The 21,332-nt window shown below is 41.6% G+C and overlaps 1 protein-coding gene across 1 annotated transcript; it reads left to right on the top strand.

Annotated features, from left to right (window-relative positions):
• Positions 1-4,780: 4,780 nt before the first annotated feature.
• On the top strand, positions 4,781-20,236 carry DYDC1 (DPY30 domain containing 1; the record flags this gene model as incomplete). Its single annotated transcript, XM_079714633.1, has 6 exons — positions 4,781-4,927; positions 7,288-7,389; positions 13,724-13,816; positions 17,139-17,195; positions 17,678-17,779; positions 20,155-20,236. 6 exons carry the CDS (start codon positions 4,781-4,783, stop codon positions 20,182-20,184), a joined length of 531 nt encoding a protein of 176 aa, XP_079570759.1. The 3' UTR covers positions 20,185-20,236.
• Between the last annotated feature and the right edge of the window lie 1,096 nt (positions 20,237-21,332).

Below are 21,332 nucleotides of genomic sequence, written 5' to 3'. Positions count from 1 at the left end.
GCCTTTATCACAGTAGAACTGCCCTTCCCAGAGGGCGGAATCACCAACTCTGCATTCCCAGGAAGCCTCTTCACTGCCTGGTCCTTGGTGGCTGCCACACTGCAGTAGGTGTGGCAAACCCTTTCTGGAGAAAGCATCTGCACATTTTCAACAATGGTCTCAACAAAATACACTGACCTGACCATCACTAATACTTGATGTGAAAACAGCAGAGCCAGAAAAAAAGAGCCACCATGTGAAGCCTGGAGAGGGAGGAACCAAAGGGGTGCATTTTATAGCCCACTCCCCACCAAATCAAGCCACACTCACCAGGGAGGAGGGGGCTATTTTTCAGTTTCCCAGGGCTCCTCTGAGAGTCTGCTTATACTGGACCTCCTTGCTCATGGCCCTGCATTCAGTAAGCAGGGTGCTAAGTATAGGGATTGTCTTTGTTCACACCACATACTTAGTGCTGGGCACTCAGTACTTGCTCAGCAAATATTTCTTGACTTAAGCAGTGAGGGCTTTGATGTTTGCGGGCCCAGGCAAGAGCTCATGCTCCCTTCCATTTGTCACTGCCCACGCTGGCACTTACTAATTACAACTAATGGTTAATGAGGCATCTCCTGCCCAGCACTACCCCACATAAATTGAAACAGACCATGGGAAATGCTAGCTGAGGACTGGGCACAAACCACTAACCCAGGGAAGACTGCAAATGGCAAAGGCTAGAAGGCTTCCTGGAGGTGGGGGTACCTGTGCTTGTTCTGAAAGGAATGCCAACTAAAGAACGTCCCCAGCCAGCTGGCTATACTAGGCTTGAGTCATTAGCCCCTGCAGTTGTTGAGTCACTAACACACCCTGGAAGGAGTTCAGGGTGGAGATCAGGAATGTGGAACTCTGCTCTCTGGGAAAATTGACAGAACAGACCTTCAAATAGAAATTTTCAGGAGAAAATTTTATAAACCCAATTTCTTGCATCTTCCCATACTTAGAAAAGCACTAAAATAATTAATCTGTGCCTGGTGGCTAGCAGTGACCTTTTACCTAGATATGTGTTTGACTGCAGGTATCCCTTCTCCAAATATCACGTATATGCTGACCTCCCCCCTTACCTCTTCCAAGCAGAAGCAGTTTCTCAGAGTTGTCAGAGCATTTGTCTCCAGGGCTAGAGTCCCCAGTTAAGTCCCCAAATAAAACTGAACTCACAGCTCTCAGATGTGCGATTTTTTTCAGTGGACAGGAACCAAGCAGAAGTCACCAGCAAATGCAAAGGTGCTAAGTTGGGAAAATACCAGGCTGCTCAGGTAGCTAGTCTTCTCTGGCGTAAGGCTGTGGGGCTTCACCTACAGGTAGTCTTTGCGGCTACTCCCCCCCGCCCCCACCTCGCCCCGCAGGCCAGCCCTCTGACCTTTCTCTCTCCCAGTGTGTGCCCCTGCCGGCCCCGCTCGCTCGATTCCCCTTTTCGGCTGCCCCTCCTCACAGCCTCTAGCTTGCACGTCTCTGTTCACCTACCCGGGTGCTCCCTGCTCTCCACCCGGCACCTTGCACACCTCGCGCGCCCCATGTTATCAACTGCTCGTCCTACCCCGCCCCGCTCCGCCCGCCTCTGCTCTCTGCAGCACATCCTCCTCCGGGCCCCGCCTCCGATCAACCCCCGCCCGCGCGCCCCCTCCCCCGATCCCCGCCGGGGGCAGTCCGCTCAGCTCTCCGCAGGCGCCCCTTCCTCTCTGCCCCCGGCAGTCTCCCGCACCTGGAGCGCGCACGCTCGTTGCCTAGCGACGGTACGCGACTAGCGGGTAGGTAGGCGCATGCGTCAGCCGCCTGCGTTTAGAACGCAGGCGCCGTCTTGGAAGAAAGGCTCCTGGTGCTGGGCTGGGTTCCGGCGGACCGAGGCGGTTTTGACCGTTGGAACTTGCGAGTGGTGTAGGGCTCAGGCGACGTCTAGGCTCCAGAGGCGAGAGAGGGTTAGCTCAGCGCCGGACCCCGTGGGCACCTCAGCGGCTGGGTCCTCCTCCTCGGTGGTGAGCGGCGACGCGCCATTTGGAGGGACAGGGGAGGCGGGCACCCTTCCGCGGACCTGGGATGGAAAACCAGCCGAATCCAGGGTTGCCAGATAAAATTCGGCGTACCCAGTTAAATCTGAATTTCACAGATTTTGCGCTTTTTAGCACAAATATGGTATAATACAAAATTACTCCTTGTTTATCTGATATTTAAATTTAACTGGGCATCCTGTATTTTTCTTTGCAAAACTGGCAACCCTACCTGATCCCTTCCTTTCCTACTCGGCCGGCTTTCTCCCAGGCATGAGCGAGGAACCGCCTTCTATTTCTTCTGACAGCTTCTCCAGGCTTGAGGCAGCTGTTTCTGTGGGAAGGGGCTTTCTTATGTATGAGCCAAGATGCCTGTTGCTGTGTATGAAAAATAATATTCCTTACAACAGGCTTTTGAGATGGGTATTGTCGCTGTTTCACGGGCAGGAAACAAACCAAGCGAGGTAACGAGTTTCACCTGGGTTCCGCTGTTAACGAGATGCAGCTTGCGTAGGTTTGAGACCAATCCTACTTGGGAGGTTTCTCCTTACGGACCACGGTACCCTTCCCATGTGTTTGTTATCTTTCTGGAGTAGCAGCAGGAATCTGTTCCCTTTTAAATTGTTACTCTGTTTCAAATGACATTGAGATTTGTCTTTAGAGTATTATCCCATTGAAGAAGTACGATGAGGATACTGTGTTCCATACTGAGTTGTAATAATTCTTTTCTCTGTGTGGTTAAGACACGCAGCTTGATAGGGAATTAGGTTCGTTTGTGCCGGTTTTTAGTTTGTTTTTATGACTACATTTATGTATACACACATACACATTCCTTTCCCCACTGATGTTGCTAATACAAAAGACGGCATACTATACGCAAGTTCTTCATCTTGCTTTTTTTCACTTCACATTGTGTTCTAGAGATCACTCCCAATTTTGGAGATCTTCCTCATTTTCTTTTTATCTGCACATAATTCATTGTGTAGCTGTATCTCATTAATCCTTTAATGATGAATATCTGGATGGGTTCCCAATTTGGCTATCCTTAGTAATAGTGCAAAACAACCCTGTGCATATATCACTGCATATTTTTGCAAGATAGGATCCCAGAAGTGAGATTGATCAGTCAAAGGGTAAATACATACGTAATTTTCTAGATATTTACAAATTTTTCTCCATGGGGTTATTGTACTCTACCATTTTGTACTCTACCACCATCATATGAGAGAGAGTAGTATTGGGGTCTATGGATGAAACTCAGGAGGTCACTGTTTCTGAAACTTCGTGCAGAATGTTAGGTGGATTTGTCCAGGGACAGGTCTAGACACTGGCAGTCTGCCCCCTATAATTGCTCATGCCTGACATGTAATAGGTATTCAATATATATTTGTTGAATAATGAGTACATTTCATCAGATTATCAGAGGAGTCTAGATTCCATAAGGGTAATTCAAAGGTGATCAGTTTTTTCAAAGCACCTTAAATAGAGTAGTTACTGCATTTTCTTTCTTTCTTTCTTCTTTCTTTCTTTCTTTCTTTCTTTCTTTCTTTCTTTCTCTCTCTCTCTCTCTCTCTCTCCCTCCCTCCCTTCCTTCCTTCCTTCCTTCCTTCCTCCCTCCCTCCCCATCTCTCTCTCTCTGTTTGATCTGAGATGATTCCTGTCCATATTTGTAAATAAACTGGGACATTACTGAGAGAATGGAGAAACTCATTCACTTGCCATCATGGAGAGCCAGCTGTGTCCACGCTGTGATTGAAACACACTTTTTGAGGAGCTTGAGAAGTTTGTCCTCTAGCAGGAGGACAGACATGTGCATACACAGATAATGCTCAGATAGTGTGACAAGTACTGTGTGAGCTGCTTGGGGAAGGAGGAACGTCTTTGTGTTGCCTGGGAGACGGTTGTATAGCCACAGCAGTGAGGAATTGGAGATGATTGATACCTTGCAGATAAGATATTTTCCAAGCTGAGAGTGAGGGGGCCATCATGTGCAAAAGTCATGGAGATGGAAACATGCAAGGTGTGAGCAGCAGAATGGCAGGATGTTCTGTGTAGTTAGAGCCCAGAATATGTTAGAGGCAGAAACTATATCAAGAGGTGAGCCTGGAAACAGAATTGGGGCCAAAGCATGAGGAGCTTCATAGGCTGTTCTTTGAAGGATGACATTTTTTTATTCTTTGGCCTTGAGATACTTGGATTTTTAAAAAATTTGAGGTGGTCTATTGTGATATTTTCTAGAAACGACTCTCATGGCTCGGGAGGAGCATCTTAGTAAGTCACTTAGGGTAATGACTCTGGAATCAAGGGTTGGGTATGAATCCCTCTTCATCATACGCCACCTGTGTGATCCTGGGCTGTTCACTTATGCTCTTTGTACCTGGGCGACCTCATCTGCACAGTGGGGCTAATGATACCATGTTCAGGTATGTTGTAAGAATTTAGTAAGACATGCATCGCTTGCCATATAGTCGTCTCACCATCAATAATGACAGTAACCCTTTTCTGACACTTGGACTCCAGGGTCCTTCAGGTTTTTGAAACTATTTTAGTTGTAGTGACTTCTGTGGAGGCTTTTTGGAAACTGCTAGAAGTGTCCTGGAGCCAGCTTGCTTGTGCCATCCCTGATGGCAGGTGCCCATGACTGGTGACAGGATATAATGCTTTGTTGGCCTCACTGAGCTCTACTTTGATTGTGCCTTCATTGAAAATTTCCTGCTCTAATGCAAAACGTTTATCTTTTAGAGGTTTTTATTTAGCAGTTAGAAATGGAGTCGGCATATCTTCAAAAGAATCTTGGGACGTGTCTAACTCAAGGTCTTGCAGAAGTGGCAAGGATGCGCCCAGTGGATCCAATAGAATACTTAGCATTGTGGATTTACAAGTATAAGAACAATGTGACCGTGGAGCAACAAGTAAGTATGGATCTTCTTTTTTTTTAAATTTATTTTTTATTGAAGTATAGTTGATTTACAATGTTATGTTAGTTTCAGGTCTACAGCAAAGTGACTCAGTTATGCATATATATGTGTGTGTCTGTGTGTGTATATATACACACACACACATTTTTTTTTTCAGATTCTTTTTCCATATAGGTTATTACAAAATATTCAGTATAGTTCCCTGCACTGTACAGTAGGCCCTTGTTGTTTATCTATTTTATATATAGTAGTGTGTATATGTTACTCCCAAATTCCTGATTTATCTCTCCCCTCCCAGCCTTTCCCTTTTGGTAACCGTAAGTTTGTTTTCTAAGTGTGTGAGTCTGTTTCTGTTTTGTTAATAAGTTCATTTGTATCATTTTTTAGATTCCACATATAACTGATATCATATAATATTTGTCTTTCTCTGTCTGACTTACTTCACTTAATATGATAATCTCTAGGTCCATCCATGTTGCTACAAATGGCATTATTTCATTCATTTTTATGGCTGAGTAGTATTCCACTGTATATATGTACCACATCTTCTTTATCCATTCATCTGTTAGTGGACATTTAGGTTGCTTCCATGTCTTGGCTATTGTAAGTAGTGCTACAGTGAACCTTGGGGTGCATGTAGCTTTTCAAATTATAGTTTTCCTTGGATATATGCCCAGGAGTGGGATTGAAGGATCATATGCACTCTATTTTTAGTTTTTTAAGGAACCTCCACACTGTTCTCCATAGTGACTGTACCAATTTATATTCCCACCAACAGTGTAGGAGGGTTCCCTTTCCTCCACACCTTCTCCAGCATTTATTATTTGTAGACTTTTTTTTTTTTGCGCTACACAGGCCTCTCACTGTTGTGGCCTCTCCCGTTGCGGAACACAGGCTCTGGACGCGCAGGCTCAGCAGCCATGGCTCACGGGCCCAGCCGCTCCTCGGCATGTGGGATCTTCCCAGACCGGGACATGAACCCATGTCCCCTGCATCGGCAGGCGGACTCTCAACCACTGCGCCACCAGGGAAGCCCTATTTGTAGACTTTTTGATGATGGCCATTCTGACTGGTGTGAGGTGATCCCTCATTGTAGTTTTGATTTGCATTTCTCTAGTAATTACTGATGCTGAGCATCTTTTCATGTGCCTTTGGCCATCTGTATGTCTTCTTTGGAGAAATGCCTATTTAGATCTTCTGCCCATTTTTTGATTGGGTTGTTTGTTTTTCTGATATTGAGCTATATGAGCTGTTCGTATAGTTTGGAGATTAATCCCTGTCGGTTGCATCATTTGCAAATATTTTCTCCCATTCCATAGGTTGTCTTTTTGTTTATGGCTTCCTTTGCTGTGCAAAAGTTTTTAAGTTTAATCAGGTCCCATTTGTTTATTTTTGTTTTTATTTCCATTACTCTAGGAGATGGATCCAAAAAAGATATTGCTGTGATTTAGGTCAAAGAGTGTCCTGCCTATGTTTTGCTCTAGAAGTTTTATAGTATCCAGTCTTACATTTAGCGCTTTAATCCATTTTGAGTTTATTTTTGTGTATAGTGCTAGAGAATGTTCTAATTTCATTCTTTTACAGGTGGCTGTCCAGTTTTCCCAGCACTGCTTATTGAAGAGGCCGTCTTTTCTCCATTGATGCTTGGGTTTATTTCTGGGCTTTCTATTCTGTTCCATTGTGGATCTTCTTTTATAAAATTAGAGGAGTGAAATAATTGGTCCAGCTTCTTTGCTTTTTAAAAAAAGTTCAATATTATCATTTCTTTCTATTATAAAAATAGTATGTGCACTTCCCTGGTGGCACAGTGGTTGGGAGTCCGCCTGCCGATGCGGGGGACGTGGGTTCGTGCCCCGGTCCGGGAGGGTCCCACATGATGCGGAGCGGCTGGGCCCGTGAGCCGTGGCTGCTGGGCCTGTGCGTCCGGATCCTGTGCTCCGCAGCAGGAGAGGCCACAGCAGTGAGAGGCCCGCGTACCGCAAAATAAATAAATAAATAAATAAATAGTATGTTTATTATTACAAAACTTGGATAACATGAAAAAGTAGAAAGAAGAAAGTAAAGAAGACCTCTATTTAGATTCTTAGGTATTTTTAGGTATTCTTGTCTTTTTTCTACACATTTGCCTGGAGGTTTTTTTTTTTACACAATTGTGACTGTATTTGCTGTATAATTTTAATTTTGTGCTCTTTGTTGAAATAAAACACACATTTCCCCCAATTATTATACAGTTTCCAAATGCATAGACTTTAATTTGCTTAATCCTTTCCCTACTGTTGGAGATTAAGATGCTGTTAAGATTGTTTTATCTGTAATTAGTCACATGATGATTTTTTTTTTTTAAACCATGTTAGAGACAAGAGGAAAGGGCCCAGGTGGAGCATGAAAGAGAATTAGCTGTGATGGAGCAGGAAATGATGGAGAGACTTAAAGCAGAGGAGCTCCTGTTTCAGCAGGTGAGACAAGAGAGTTCAGTGGTGATTGGAACTAGTGGAGTCACCCTTGGTGTGGTGCAACCCAAGTGTTGAAAAACTCATCTCTTGTTGCTTAGATGCAGCTTTCTTATATCTTCCTCTTTATGTCTGTATGTGGCTTCTTTACTGGAGAAGAACCAGTGGTGAGGTAGGAGGAAAACCCAGAGAGTCTGCTGTCACAGAAGCCAAGGGGACAGCGTCTCAATGAGACCTGAGTGGTCAACCATGTCTCTGGCTGGTTGAGTGGGAACAGAACTGCCAAGTCTCATTTAAGGCCACTGGTGACCTTGGTGGGAGCAGCGAATGTGGGGTGGGGTAAAGCAGGGGAGATGGAGATGGTGAGTACAGGTAATGCTTTCAAGGAGATTTTCAGGGAAGGAGTTTTCTTTTGTTTATTTGTTTGTTTTTTTTAAGGAACAGAGTGGAGGTGAGTGGTCGATGTAAAGAAATAAAGGGGATGATTACTAGAGTCAACTTTTCATGGAGACCAGAGGAAATTGGCTCTGGAACACAGGTAAGGCAGGTGGAGGGGCCCTTCTTTGATTCTTTGATTCAAGGAAAGAGGAGAGGACGGCGTTAGGTGCATGTGGTGTGTAGGTTTTGTGGCAAAAGTTGAAAGCAGTTTCTGTGTGACTATTTCTTTTTTATGAAGTAGGGGCCATGATCATCTGCCCAGAATGAGGTGGTAAGGTATGAGGTGTGGGGAGAGTGGTGAAGGTTTGAAACAGTGGCTTTGGAAAGGTAGAGTTGACCAAGGAAACTGAGCATCCCTCAGTAGCACTGAATTCCCTGAGACCAAGCAGTCATAATGGGGCCTTTTGGTTTGGTTTTGTGGTGATGTGATTTTCTCCACCTAGGCCTGGATATTTGAGTGAGGATGTGGAGGAGACAGACCCTTTGACTGAAGTGAGTTTGGGTTAGCAGGATTGGGGAGCTAAAGATGTTGGTTTGAAAATGGTTGAAGAGGTGGGTCATGGAGTATAAACCAGAGAGGGGAAAGTTCTAGAGTGGCTTCTGGACTAACTTAATTTATGGAGCTCTTCTAAACCAAGTTGGAGTCACCCTATACTTCTATCATATGGTACTTAACTCTAGAGTCTCAACTCCAGTTTACATATTATAAAAAGGGAAAGAAGCCTATTATTTGAGTGTGTGGATAAAAAAGGAAAATGTAGACATGGAAACTAGCTTCTCTGTCTTGTCTCCCATCCTTGATACTGGGATGGATCATTCTAGGCACCTTAGATGGATATGGCTATTCTAGGCACCTTTACTGCTTCTGAGTCTTCTTCATTTTTCAGTCATTTGGCTTATTTTTGTGGGGAGGTTGCACAGTATTGAGTTGGATGTCAAATGACCGTCCAAATGGGCAAGTGTCTGCTGCAGTCACCCCAACTTTGAGTGAGGATCTGCCATGCCTCTTCCAGCTCCTAGAGCTGGCATCTGTCCCCTGTCTATCAGAATAAGAACTTTTCAGCAGTTCTCCTTCCCTAAGATAGTTAGATCACAGATATGGAGATATTTAATTTGCTTTGACTCATCTTCTTTACCTTACTTAAATAAAATTTGGCAATACTGGAACCCAAACATTTTTCTAGCTGTATCAGTATGAAGCCATCCCCTGTGCATCAAACCCTAAGCATTGTATTGGGGGTGGAAGACATAGTGATATCCTGCAGAAGATGTGGTGGCCCATTAAAGAAGTGGATTGGTGGGCAGAGATAGATGAGAGGAGGAGAAGGGACGGGTGGACCAACAGATGAAGAGAAAGAGGCCTCTCCGTGTCCCCCGAGTCAAGTGAGCTGGAAGGTCAGGACGCTGGTCACCTGCCTGTTGGTTGCAAGAGCAGGTGTCCTCATAATCAATACCACTGACTTGAAATTCCTTGAAATTTTAGGCATTCTCCAGCAAGCCTGGGTCCTTGTGAGCAGGGAAATATTTTTTTTTTTTTTTTTGCTGTTTTCTGCTTAAGAGTTCATTTTGGAAGTACTAGCTTTTGTATTTGTTTGAATGTTTTTCTAATGGTTTTACACGTGTGTGAAGAAAGCGATTGGGTTTCGAACATTTCCTGAAAATGTTAAGAAACCGGTTATGTTGACCAATGTGGTTGGTATTTAGCAACTGCACTTTGTGTTGGTATTTAGCAACTGCACTTTGTGTTATTGTTGAGAGGTTAATTTCGCTTCCTCTACAAATATCTGAAAGTTGATTGAATGATAACGTTCCTGCATTTCGGCTACCTAGCCCATTACTTTTATCTTAGTGGGGACGATATAGGAATATGAAGAAATTATCTTAAACAGCCCTTTGTGAATAAATATTAATCACTGTTTATTATCTCTTTGTAAAAATGTATTATTTTTTAAATGCGTTTAAAAATATAGTTTTAAAGTGCTCTTAATGGAATGAGCTTATATTAGGTCGTTTATGGGGTGGCACTGGACTGATGGTGAGAAATTATTTTCTAGCTGAGGTTGACAAACTCCTTCTGTAAAGGTGGATATTTTATGATTTTCAGGCCAAGAAGCAAAATTGAGGATATTATGTAGGGATTATGGTGTACTATGTAGCTATAACAAGAGAGAAAATAAATTTCTACAAATGTTTTATTGATGAAGTAAAAATTTTAAAAAATCAAATACAATTTTTTCTGCAGTGTAGGCTTATTATTGAAAAGAATTACATTCCCTTTTTAAAGATAACATTTCACTTAGTTGGAGTTCAGAGATAATGTTCCCTATCATGAAAATGTATTGAAAATATGTATCTGTTAATGCTGATCTATAATGAGAGTTTATGTATGTCATCTTTGAAAAATGTCTTTTCCCTCATAGGTCCTGCCAAATATTGATATCAGTCCACGTGCCTATAATTTTGAGTGTATTCATCTCTTGGAAGGCACTCGTAGAATTCTATTAGATTTTCCTCTTGATATTTGTCTTTTAGCCACTACCTGGTAGATTAATCCCTTCCAGTTGAAGGCTGGTGAAAACTTCTCAGTTACACAGTTAAATGGATTTTGAAATGTGGGAATTTCCTTTGCACTTACGTCAAGGCCTAAAAACACTCTGGAGCTATAGTTTGAGCTTGGAAAATGTATTTGTCACAAATTTGTGTGGGAATGGAAATCCCGTTTCTGACAGCACTGGGAGTGCATAAAGCAGCTTGACATTGTGATTCAGAAAATTAGTTGTTGCTGAAATGACTTTCCTGCAGTGTAAGTTTTACATATGAGTGCTGTTTTGCCTTATAGGCAACTTTTAGGTTAAATTGATTAAAAATCGTTATTAAGTCTGCAGCGGAAGCTAATTTCCAAAGCTATTTAATGTTTGATAATTGTGGTTGAAAATGGTCTTCTCATTAAGAAAAACGTCAGTCTTGTCCCTGAGCTCAAAAATTCACAATAAAACATTACCACTGCTGAGCCATGGAACTATGGGGTGGTAGCTCAAGTCAAGATATATTCAGCTTCAATTTCTGACAGAAATTCACAGAAATGATGCTTAAGTTCATAAGGGTAAATGAAGGTCACCATTGACACCGTTACTGAACCAAACTCGGGTCTGCTCGCCCAATGCACAGCAAAGCCAAATCTATTGACAGTGGGTTCTAGTGAAGGAAAGTACAGAGTTCACTGCAGGGCGCCAAGCAAGGAAGTGGGAGACAAACCTCGGATCCACTCCAACTGAGTCTTTGAGTGAGGGGTTTTCTTAAAGAGGAAGAGCAGAGAGGCTCGGATTAATCTTGTGATGTTTCTGTGACATTTCTTTTCTTTTTTTTTAAATTGAAGTAAATTGAAGTATAGTTGATTTACAATATTGTGTTAGTTTCAGGTGTACAGCAAAGTGGTCATATATATGTATATATCTGTGTTCTTTTTTATTCTATTTTGTTATAGTTTATTACAAGATATTAAATATAGTTCCCAGTCCTGTACAGTAAATCCTTGTTGTTTATTTTATATATGGTAGTGTGCATCTATTAATCCCCTACTCCCAGTTTAATCCCCCCCCCTTTTGGTAATCATAGTTTATTTTCTATGTGAGTCTGTTTCTGTTTTTTAAGTAAGTTCATTTGTGCTGTTTTTCAGTTTCCACATATAAGTGATATCATATGATACTTGTCTTTCTCTGTCTGACTTACTTCACTTAGTGTGATAATCTCTAGGTCCATCCATGTTGCTTCAGCACTTCTGTTGTATTTCTTAGTCATTGATCTTTTTCAGTCAGTGATCGATTTTTTCAGTCATTTTGAACTCAACATTGACTCCTTTGGAAGTCAGGATGTCTCCAGTTTACAGTTCTCCGGCCAGATGGTCCATGGCTTGAGGGGGGTCTGTTAGCTCATCTTGTCCTAGAGAAACAACCTGAGTTTGTACATTAATGATGATATCTATAATAGCAATTTTAGTACATTAGCAATGCTATTGACAACAGCAATTTTAGTGATCTGACTCTGGTTGATTAGTGTTCAGTTAGCACAGGATTGAGGTCAGGGGACAAGAAAAGGAATAAAGTTTTGGATAGAGAGATTAATCAGAAACTCAATAAGGGAACTCAGCTTTAGGGGGGACTCGGTTTCAACACTGCTGGCTCAATAACACATGAGAGAGTCAAATATTTTCTGCAGAGTAGCTGCTGTTGAATCATAAAATGAGAACTCATAGGTTTTAAACACTATGTTTTCACCAACTTTGTAAATTTTGTCCAGTTAAGCCTTTTTCTGTTCCATACACATTTTTATCACTGTTGGTGGTAACACATCTGAGCAGATGTCACATCTGGTTGTACTGAATTAATGTTCCTCAACGTCTTTGAAGATGTTCTTGCCTGTAGTACTGTTCACGAAGACTGTTTATAGTGGCTGATTTTTCAGTCACTGCAAACTCAGCATTGACTCCTTTGATAAACAACAGCTAAGCAGTGTTGGGAGCATTTGTCTACTCATCAAGAGCCAAGGAAAACCACTCAAAACCATTTGCCTTGCCTTTAATTGACCATTGATTTTACTCCCCATGTAATCCACTCTTTGAGCAGCTGTTCTCACCAAAAGGATAATAATCTTAAGTTTATGTTTTTTCTGGACATTGAATTCTAACTTGTTTTAATTGAATCACCATTGATAAATGTATTTCTTTGCTTGGCTAACAAAAGAGCCACTTGGGATCTTACTTTTGTTGCAACCTCCTTTTCATTTTTAATTTTTGTGAAGAAATTCTGCTCTCATGAAATAATTCTGTTTTAAGTTTCTTAATATTTCTGACCTTTGCATTCATGTGAGTTGAGAAGATTGTGATGAGTACTTACTCTGGTAATGCTGATATTTACTATATTCTTTTAGTACAGTGTCATTGCATGAGAAACACTGTCCTTTGCTGTTTAATCTGATAATAAAGTAACCCACACTCCACTGTGTCTTAAAAGGACAACATTCAAAATCCACTTTTTTTTCTTGTTTTGTTATGATGGGTAATGCACTGATAAAAAAAAAAAAAAAAGGCCCAGTATAGTGGTACCGTGGCACTCCAAACACTGTGAGTTATAATGGTGTCACTGAACTTGTAGTGTGCTGAGCAGCAGTGCAAAGTAGTGAGAGTACCACCTGTGGTCTCTGTTGCATATACTCAGCTGTGCTGTCATGGGGCAGAAGCAGTCACAGTAAATGAGTGAGTGTGAGCATGGCAGTGTTTTAATAGAGCTTTATTTATAGACACTGACATTTGAATTTCATATAATTTTCATGTGCAATGAAATATTATTCAACCATGAAAAATGTATAAAAACCATTCTTCACTCATGGGCTGTACAAAAACAGGAGTTGGGTCAGGCTTGGCCCAAGGAATTTAGTCTACTGACCCCTATTCTCACGTGGCTAGGATATATGTTGATTTGGGACCAAATACGTTGTTGATTATCTCTGGTTTCAGATAATATACTTAAAATGTTCTTATCTACTGTTTTACAACCAAGGTTTGGCTATTTGAAGATCCATCTGTGCTTAAAGAGATTTTATCCAAAAAAGAAAAAATCACTGCAGTCTCATTTGTAGCTTCAGGAAGAACAGAGAAAACGACTTGATTTTGTACAAATTGTGCTTTTCTAAAATTAGCAATTAAGGAAGCTTCCTTTTTAATTTTATACTTCAGGAAATATTTGTAAAAGCTAAAGTATTGGGTGGCTGTGACCATTTATTTTTGTAAGTTTCTGAAATTTAGGTGGGCATAAACTTAATTATCCTGGAACACTTTAGAGTAATAGAGTGAATTCCTTGCAATTGATCTGACTCTAATATGACTTACTTATTCCTGAATATTCAGCAACAGCTGGCATTCCAGCTGGAGTTGGAAATGCAACAAAAAGAGAGACAGAGAATAGAAGAACTGCAGAGAGCTCAAGAGCAATTTGAGAAGGTAATTTGAAGTTTTATAAATGTCTGTTTTATTCAAAACCTCTGAGAATCCTCTGTTTCTTCCAGCTGTTATAGCAGGGGATTCATAGTCTAGAGACCTGCCAGGAAGGTCTAATGTTGCCAGGAAGCCCTGGTCAACATTTTAGTCAAGAGATAGTTGTTCCTAATTATGGTAGCTGATACTGAAGGCGAAGTTCTTTGTAGTATTGGGGGTATTCTGAGCTCTGAGACAATAGTTTGTTTCTTTTCTTCATGTTAGATGTATTATCAACAATACTTTACATTTAAAACTATGTTTGGGGGACTTTCCTGGTGGCACAGTGGTTAAGAATCCGCCTGTCAATGCAGGGGACATGGGTTCAATCCCTGGTCCAGGAAGATCCCATATGCCATGGAGCAACTAAGCCCGTGCACCACAACTACTGAGCCTGCGCTCTAGAGCCCGTGAGCCACACTGCTGAGCCCACACGCCGTAGCTACTGAAACCCACGCGCCTAGAGCCTGTGCTCCACAACAAGAGAAGCCACCACAATGAGAAGCCTGCGCACCGCAACGAAGAGTAACCCCTGCTTGCCACAACTAGAGAAAGCCCATGTGCAGCAATGAAGACCCAACACAGCCGGAAAAAAAAAATATATATGTATGTTTTTATTTGGATTTTTCATGTCTTTCTTTAAATAAACTATTCAGTAACTTATGTCAAAAAAAGTCCATCTCCATTGACTGTGTCTGTGTTATTTTAAATAAGTTTATTTTATTATTTTATTTTTTTGGCTGCATTGGGTCTTCATTGCTGCTTTTCTCTGGTTGCGGTGTGTGGGCTTCTCATTGCAGTGGCTTCTCGTTGGCGGAGCACGGGCTTCAGTAGTTGTGGCACGTGGGCTCAGTAGTTGTGGTGCACAGGCTTAGTTCCGCAGCATGTGGGATCTTGGACCAGGGCTCGAACCCATGTCCCCTGCATTGGCAGGCGGATTCTTAACCACTGCGCCACCAGGGAAGCTCCCAGACTGTGTCTGTCTTATGTCAAGCCTCCTGCTTGGCCAATGTTTCCTTGTATCCAAAAAGTATGTGTCGTATAGACCAAACTTGTGCATGACTGAGTTATACTTTTCAACTGGATATTTCATATTGTATGCTTATAGCTAGTATCTGTTACTCAAATGTTACTCCTCTATTTATTCCGAAATTAAAATTTTAAAAAGAAGCAGGTTTTGTAGAAGATGTTTATTAAAGGCTTAGATGAAAGCATCATTATTTAAAGCAATTTTTAAAAGTAGGAAGGGTAAATTAAATTTTTTTAAAAGATGAGATTTAATTAATTAGTTAATTTTTTAACTCTTGAGATAAATTCTTTTCTTCTCATCAACGTACTATGCTCATCTTTCTATAATAAGAGATTAATCTACTAAGAATTGTTCTTTACAAAGTGAAATCATTTAGTCCTGTTGTAGCCCAAGTGTCGGAAAACTACTTTTGTGAGTCAAAAAGATGAGATTTTAAAAGGATAAATTCAAATCTCTGTACATAGTTTTAAAAAACACCAATGCTGATCTATCTTTGTCTGAATATGGTAGGACACATGGATACCAATGCATGCACACACACGTAAATGCATACCCCCTTCCTCTTCAGTTAAGATTCCATGATCTCAAAAGAAAGAAGAACCAGAATACATCAAGAAGATGGTGATCAAAATAATAAGAGAATTGAAAGTATTTTTTATTGAGATGCCTGATAGCTATATCTGAGTGCTGGGAAGTCTGTGATTTATAGAAGGGATTGGCTCCAGAGGGTCCCATTCATGTTACTCTATGGGCATTACCAGACTATGTGACCAGAGCCACAGTAGCTTTAATAAGTCATATTCCTACTGGCTTATCACCCCTCTCTTCCCTGTAACATACTGCTGCTTGACCCCTTGCTCAGAGACAAATTCATCCATGTCTTTTTGTCCTTGCCTTTTTATGGCTTCAGAGACATAACTTAAACTATCAGTTGCAAAAGGAAATTTATTGGAAGGATCCTGGGTTGAAGAAAGGGTTTTACAACTAAACTGTGAAGGGCTCTGGTTGAGTTGGGTCTTCCAGACCTTTGGGAGCAAGAGAATAAATGCTGCCAGGGCTCTTACCTCTGCTGTTGTCTCTCACTGTGGCCTGGTTTGCTGCACATGGGTGAAGATCACGGTCCTTAATAGTTCCTGGGTCTTGTAATGTGGCTCCTACTGTCTGAGAGGAATAGATTCCTTTCTTTTGGGTTTCAGTTAAGAAAAGAATCTCGGGGAATGATTCTGACTGGCCTAGTTTGTGTCAAGTATCCATCCCTTGTTTGGGCAACGGAGTCCTGTGAGAATATGTGCTTCCCCACCAGAGCCATGTGGTTGTGGGATAAGACATGCCCAGGAGAAGGGAATGATCTTGAGAAAGCCATATATGTACGATATATGTCCCCAATAATCAGGGTGACTGTATATATGGTCACAAGATCACTAATCTTTTTTTTTTTTCTTGCGGTACACGGGCCTCTCACTGTTGTGGCCTCTCCCGTTGCGGAGCACAGGCTCCGGACGCGCAGGCTCAGCGGCCATGGCTCATGGGCCCAGCCGCTCCGCAGCATGTGGGATCTTCCCGGACCGGGGCACGAACCCGTGTCCCCTGCATCGGCAGGCGGACTCTCAACCACTGCACCACCAGGGAAGCCCAAGCACTAATCTTTGAACAGCTGAAATGAATCAGCTAAGGAGCAGTTAGGTCAGCCTGCTGCCTTAGAATGAAAAGATAGAGGCCACAGCAAGGTTTGGCTTGGTTAGCACATTCTACGTTTTCACATTCAGAAAGCGGTCTCCCATGTGTTCAGAGCATTATAGAGGGCATTGTCCAGGTACTGTGGAGAGGTGTCATGTATTGGATAGTTCCTTGGGCCAGATTAATTCCCTCAGAAATATTTGCTTCTTTTTTTACTATGTATAAAATTCTACATAACTGTCAGTTCTTTCAAAATCTCGTATTCTAAGAGTTTATTAAAATTATTATTTTGTCACTTTTCAAATTTGCTAGTAATTTGGCTTCAGGGTTAGTGAAATAGTTAGCCTTTTTCATTTATTAAAAAGTTCTATTTAATTATAGATAAAACATCATAGTCACCTCTTAATAGAGTATTAAATGAGACTGTATCTGCAGTTTTGTATTCACATTGCTCATTTAAGAGGGACAGCATTTTTGCTGTTAAATTGATCATAATGTAAAAATAAAATGCTTGAAAATTAAACATGGAATCAAAATGAAAAGTATATTCAAAGTATTTTTCTTCATTTTTATGTATTATAGGAGTTGAGAATGAGTATGGAAAATACAGCTAAGGGTGAAGATATTTCACATGGAAAGGTGAGAAGAAAATGTTACTCTATATTATGGGAAATGAATAAGTATCCTGGAATGTAAAGCTTAATTTTGATGCATTAATAGCTAAATTTTTAATAAGGAGATTATCAAAACTGATAGTCCAAATACATAGTCTAGTAATAACAAGTCACAAATGTGATGTGCTTTAAAGCAGAATCTCAAAGTGGGTATAGAACTGGGAGATTCGGTTTGTTTTTGTATTTTTAAAAAACAGAATATTGTGAGGTTATTGACCACATGATTACATGCAATGATATGTTTTAAATTTCCGATGTATTTTTTTAAACACGTTTTTGCGTTTATTTCTGGAATTCTCTTGTCATTAACAGGTATTGGTTCGTTCTATTAACTGACAATGTTGAATTTTGATGTTGTAATACAGAAGTGTCTTAGCAAAACTGAAAGCAAATTAATGTATTAATCTCAAAATCATTTGAAAGTGAAAATGAGCTCTGTGATTGTAGGATGGAGCCGACTCAGGCAGAACACTAGCTGAAATTAGTGATCGATATGGAGCGCCGAACTTGAGCAGAGTGGAAGAACTTGATGAACCGATGCTATCTGATGTGAGTATCCTTAGGAAAGTGTTTTGTGAAAAGCAGATTTTTTTTTTTTTTAACTTTGGGAGAGCCTAGTGTATCTCAGGCCAAGGTTGGATGGCAAAATGGGCCTTTTGTTTCATAGAAAGAAAACCAGTGTTCTGGGTGCTGACTTATCCCTAATTGGCCTTCTGCCCTTCTGTGCACTGTGCTACTGGCCCTGAGGGTGAGAGTGGGCACTTGTCTGGCTCCATACAAATGTGTGGGCACTGACGGGGAGGTCACTGGGCATTAATGTGGAGGGAGCAGTGTGCCCTCCTGTGTAGAGGATGATACGTATATTTGGAAATGAGCCTTTGAAAATTTCAAAATCTCTTCAAAATATGTATTTAGAATCGTGGTGAAATACATAATCTTTAAATTAAATTTTGGGGGCCAACATTTTGGTTCTCAGTAGCAAACCATGGAGCCAAGTAAATATCCTAATGAGAGTGCATGCTTTTAAAGTTTGTAAGTCCATTTGCTTATTTAATAAACATATAGTGTTTCCTATGCACCGCATAAATTGTGCCCGATGCTTTTATGACCGAAAACAGGTCCTTCTTGACCTTGTCCAGGGAAGAAACAGACAACTGGACAAGCAATTGATAGTCATTGTTAGAGTGAGCAGGTGATGTCTGGTCCAGAGCATTATGCTTGGAGAGCGAGAGGAGGGGCTGTTGATAACAGGCCCATCAGCAGCTGTAACCCAGGACTGCCCTGGCAGAGGGCTGCACTGAGTCACCTGCATCAGTGGGCACTGACAAAGCGGGACAGCCACCCAGTTGAGGACCCTTGGTCAGGGAAGGCTTCCTGGAGGAAGTCAGCTTTGTCACTCAGTGGTGGGATGGGAGGCTGGGAAGGGGAGAAGAGAGAGTGGGAGACAGGGAGAGATCAGAGATGAGGCAGTGGAGAGCAGGGGCCAGACCATGAAAGGATTTGTAATCTGTGCTCAGACGTTTATATTTTATCCTAAAGGCAGTGGAGGCCAACATCAGAACTGTGTTTCAGGAAGGCCATCTGGCTATAGCGTGTAGAAGAGAATAGAGTGATCGATTTGAGGAGACCCACCGGGAGGCTATTTGTAATCTACAGAGAGATGGCACAAATGGCCTGAAGTAGTGAGTGGTGTTTTTAAGAGCTGTTCAGAAAGTGGAGCCACGAGGATTTGGTGCTAATCAGTCAGTGGATACATTTTTATTTAATGGCTGCTGTGTTTTGGTACCATGCAGGGAGCTAGAAAATACCAGTGAACAAAACAGATAGGGTTTCTGCCCTTTGGGGACCATGGGCCGGTGGGGAAGGTGGTTTGAGAGGACAGAGCAGGGAAACCTGACCTAGCCTGGGTGAGTCTTCTCCAGTTTAAGGAATTAGCCTGAGATGAGCCCAGTGGATGGAGAGAGCAAGATGCTTTCAAGGAATGCAAATAGTCTGGTATTTTGGCTGAGTTGTATGGAGCTAGGAGAATGGTGTGATTTGAAGCTGGAGAAGTGGATAAAGGCCAGATCACACTGGGCTCTGTGTGTCCTCTTAAGGATTTTGGATTTATGTGCAGTGGGAGTCATTGAAAGGGTTTACGTAAGGATTAGATATGTGTTTTTAGAAGGTGGAGAGAGGATCTGAGTGGACAGGAGTGGAAACAGGAGACCACTTAGGAGGTTATCACAGTCATCCAGATGCAAGATGACCAGGGCTAGGACCAGACAGCAGAGATGGGGACAGCTGAGTGGATTTGATATCAGCTGGGAAGATAAGGGAGAGAAAGAAATCAAGGATGAAGCCCAGATTTCTGCCTTGGGCAACTGGACTCTTCACCATTTTTTGAGCTTTACCATTTGTTAAATTGAGGAACATATGAAGAGAAAGTAGGTTTTGTGAAAATGATGTCTTCAGTTGTGGACATGTTGATTTCAGGTCACTCTGAGGTATGCAGATGAAAATGGCCAAAGACCCGTTGAAGTATGTTATGGGTCTGGAGGAAGGAGAGAGGACCAGGAAGGAGAGATGAATTCAGCAGTCATCAGCATATATGCTAAGTGAAGCTAGGAGAGTGAGTCAGGTTACCTGGCTCACATGAGAAATTTCAACATTTAAGGGGTGCATACAGGACCCCTGCAAGAAGGATACAGATAACAGTAAGAGAGAATAGGAAGAGAAGTAGAAGAAAGGATGGGTTGGTAAATACATTGAGAGCACAGTTAAATTATTATTATATTGACTTTGGATTTTATTTGAAATAATCTGAAACTATCAAAAAGCTTCATTTACATAGTCACATAGAAGTTACCTAAACTTAAATTTTCTATGGCTTGTACATTTCACAGTTCTAGTTGTATTAAAGCATATTTACTTTTTGTTTTTAGGTTGCATTAAACATTGATCAAGATTTGTAGGATCAACCAACCAAAGAACAATAAATTTTTCTTCTTCTTTCAAGTTTCAAAATAGGTGGTCCCCAATTGTTTTTTTTCCCTCCAAACTTGAACTCTGCTTTTCCTCCCTCTAAAGACAGCTTTATTAATGGGCTTCAAGAGTGGCCTTAAAATATTGTTTTGATTACTTGTATGACACCATTTTGATTACTTGTATGATGCCAATGAGAGAACAGGAGAGAGTGTTTCCCAAAGCAACCAAAAGGGGCAAATGGGAGACGAGCTGAAATGAATGTGTGCATCTATGTGAGAACAAGATTGCCCGAGTTGAAAGTTACTGGTTCTATGAGAAGTGAAAGAGGCTGTCACTGTGTAGAGCTCAGAACTGTCAACATGCTTTAGAGATGGTGGTTCCTCCTGGGAGTGCACTGCAAAGATTCCCCCAGTTTGCTGGGAAGTGATGCTTTGTAGTACCACTTAATCCATGCTTATTGATGGGGCTGGGATGGGGAGGGAAGCAAAGGTCCCAGGGACAGGGTAGCATTGTTTTTTCTGGAACAGTCACTGGGCAGAGGGCCTGTGCTGCTGTTGAAAGGAAGATCTTAGTGGACACAGGCCATGCACGGTGCTTCCTTCAGTGGATGCTGGGTGGTCTGTGGACCTTGACTGCACTCTTGGCCTCCTGGAGGTTTCAGGTCTAACTTTGAGCTTTAGGGAGAACTTTGCTTCTTTTATAAAATTCTTCCAAAGCTAAGTCTATGTTATGAGTCCTTTCTGTTCCTTAAGGAATGGTGGAAGCATAAATGCCAGGAAGAGGCTTCTTTAAAAAAAAAAAAATTCTGTTTTTGGTTATAACATACCTTTCCCGAGGCAGTGAGAACAGAACAGCCTAGTTGCTTAAATGGGAAAAGAAAAAGGGAAAAAATAATGGGAAAAATAACTATTTAATTAAAAGAAATGTTATATGAGTTCTGTACATTTTTTAACAAGGTTTTTTTTTAAATTTTATAAATTTATTTATTTTTGGCTGCGTTGGGTCTTCATTGCTGCACGCAGGCTTTACTCTAGTGTAGCGAGCAGGGGCTGCTCTTCGTTGTGGTGGGTAGACCTCTCATTGCGGTGGCTTCTCTTGCTGCGGAGCACGGGCTCTAGGTGCGCGGGCTCAGTAG

The sequence above is a fragment of the Hyperoodon ampullatus genome (genome assembly GCF_949752795.1).
Source record: "Hyperoodon ampullatus genome assembly, chromosome: 1".
NCBI lineage: Eukaryota > Metazoa > Chordata > Mammalia > Artiodactyla > Ziphiidae > Hyperoodon > Hyperoodon ampullatus.
The sequence above is the reverse complement of the archived record's forward strand: the minus strand, read 5'-3'. Positions and strand labels throughout refer to the sequence as shown.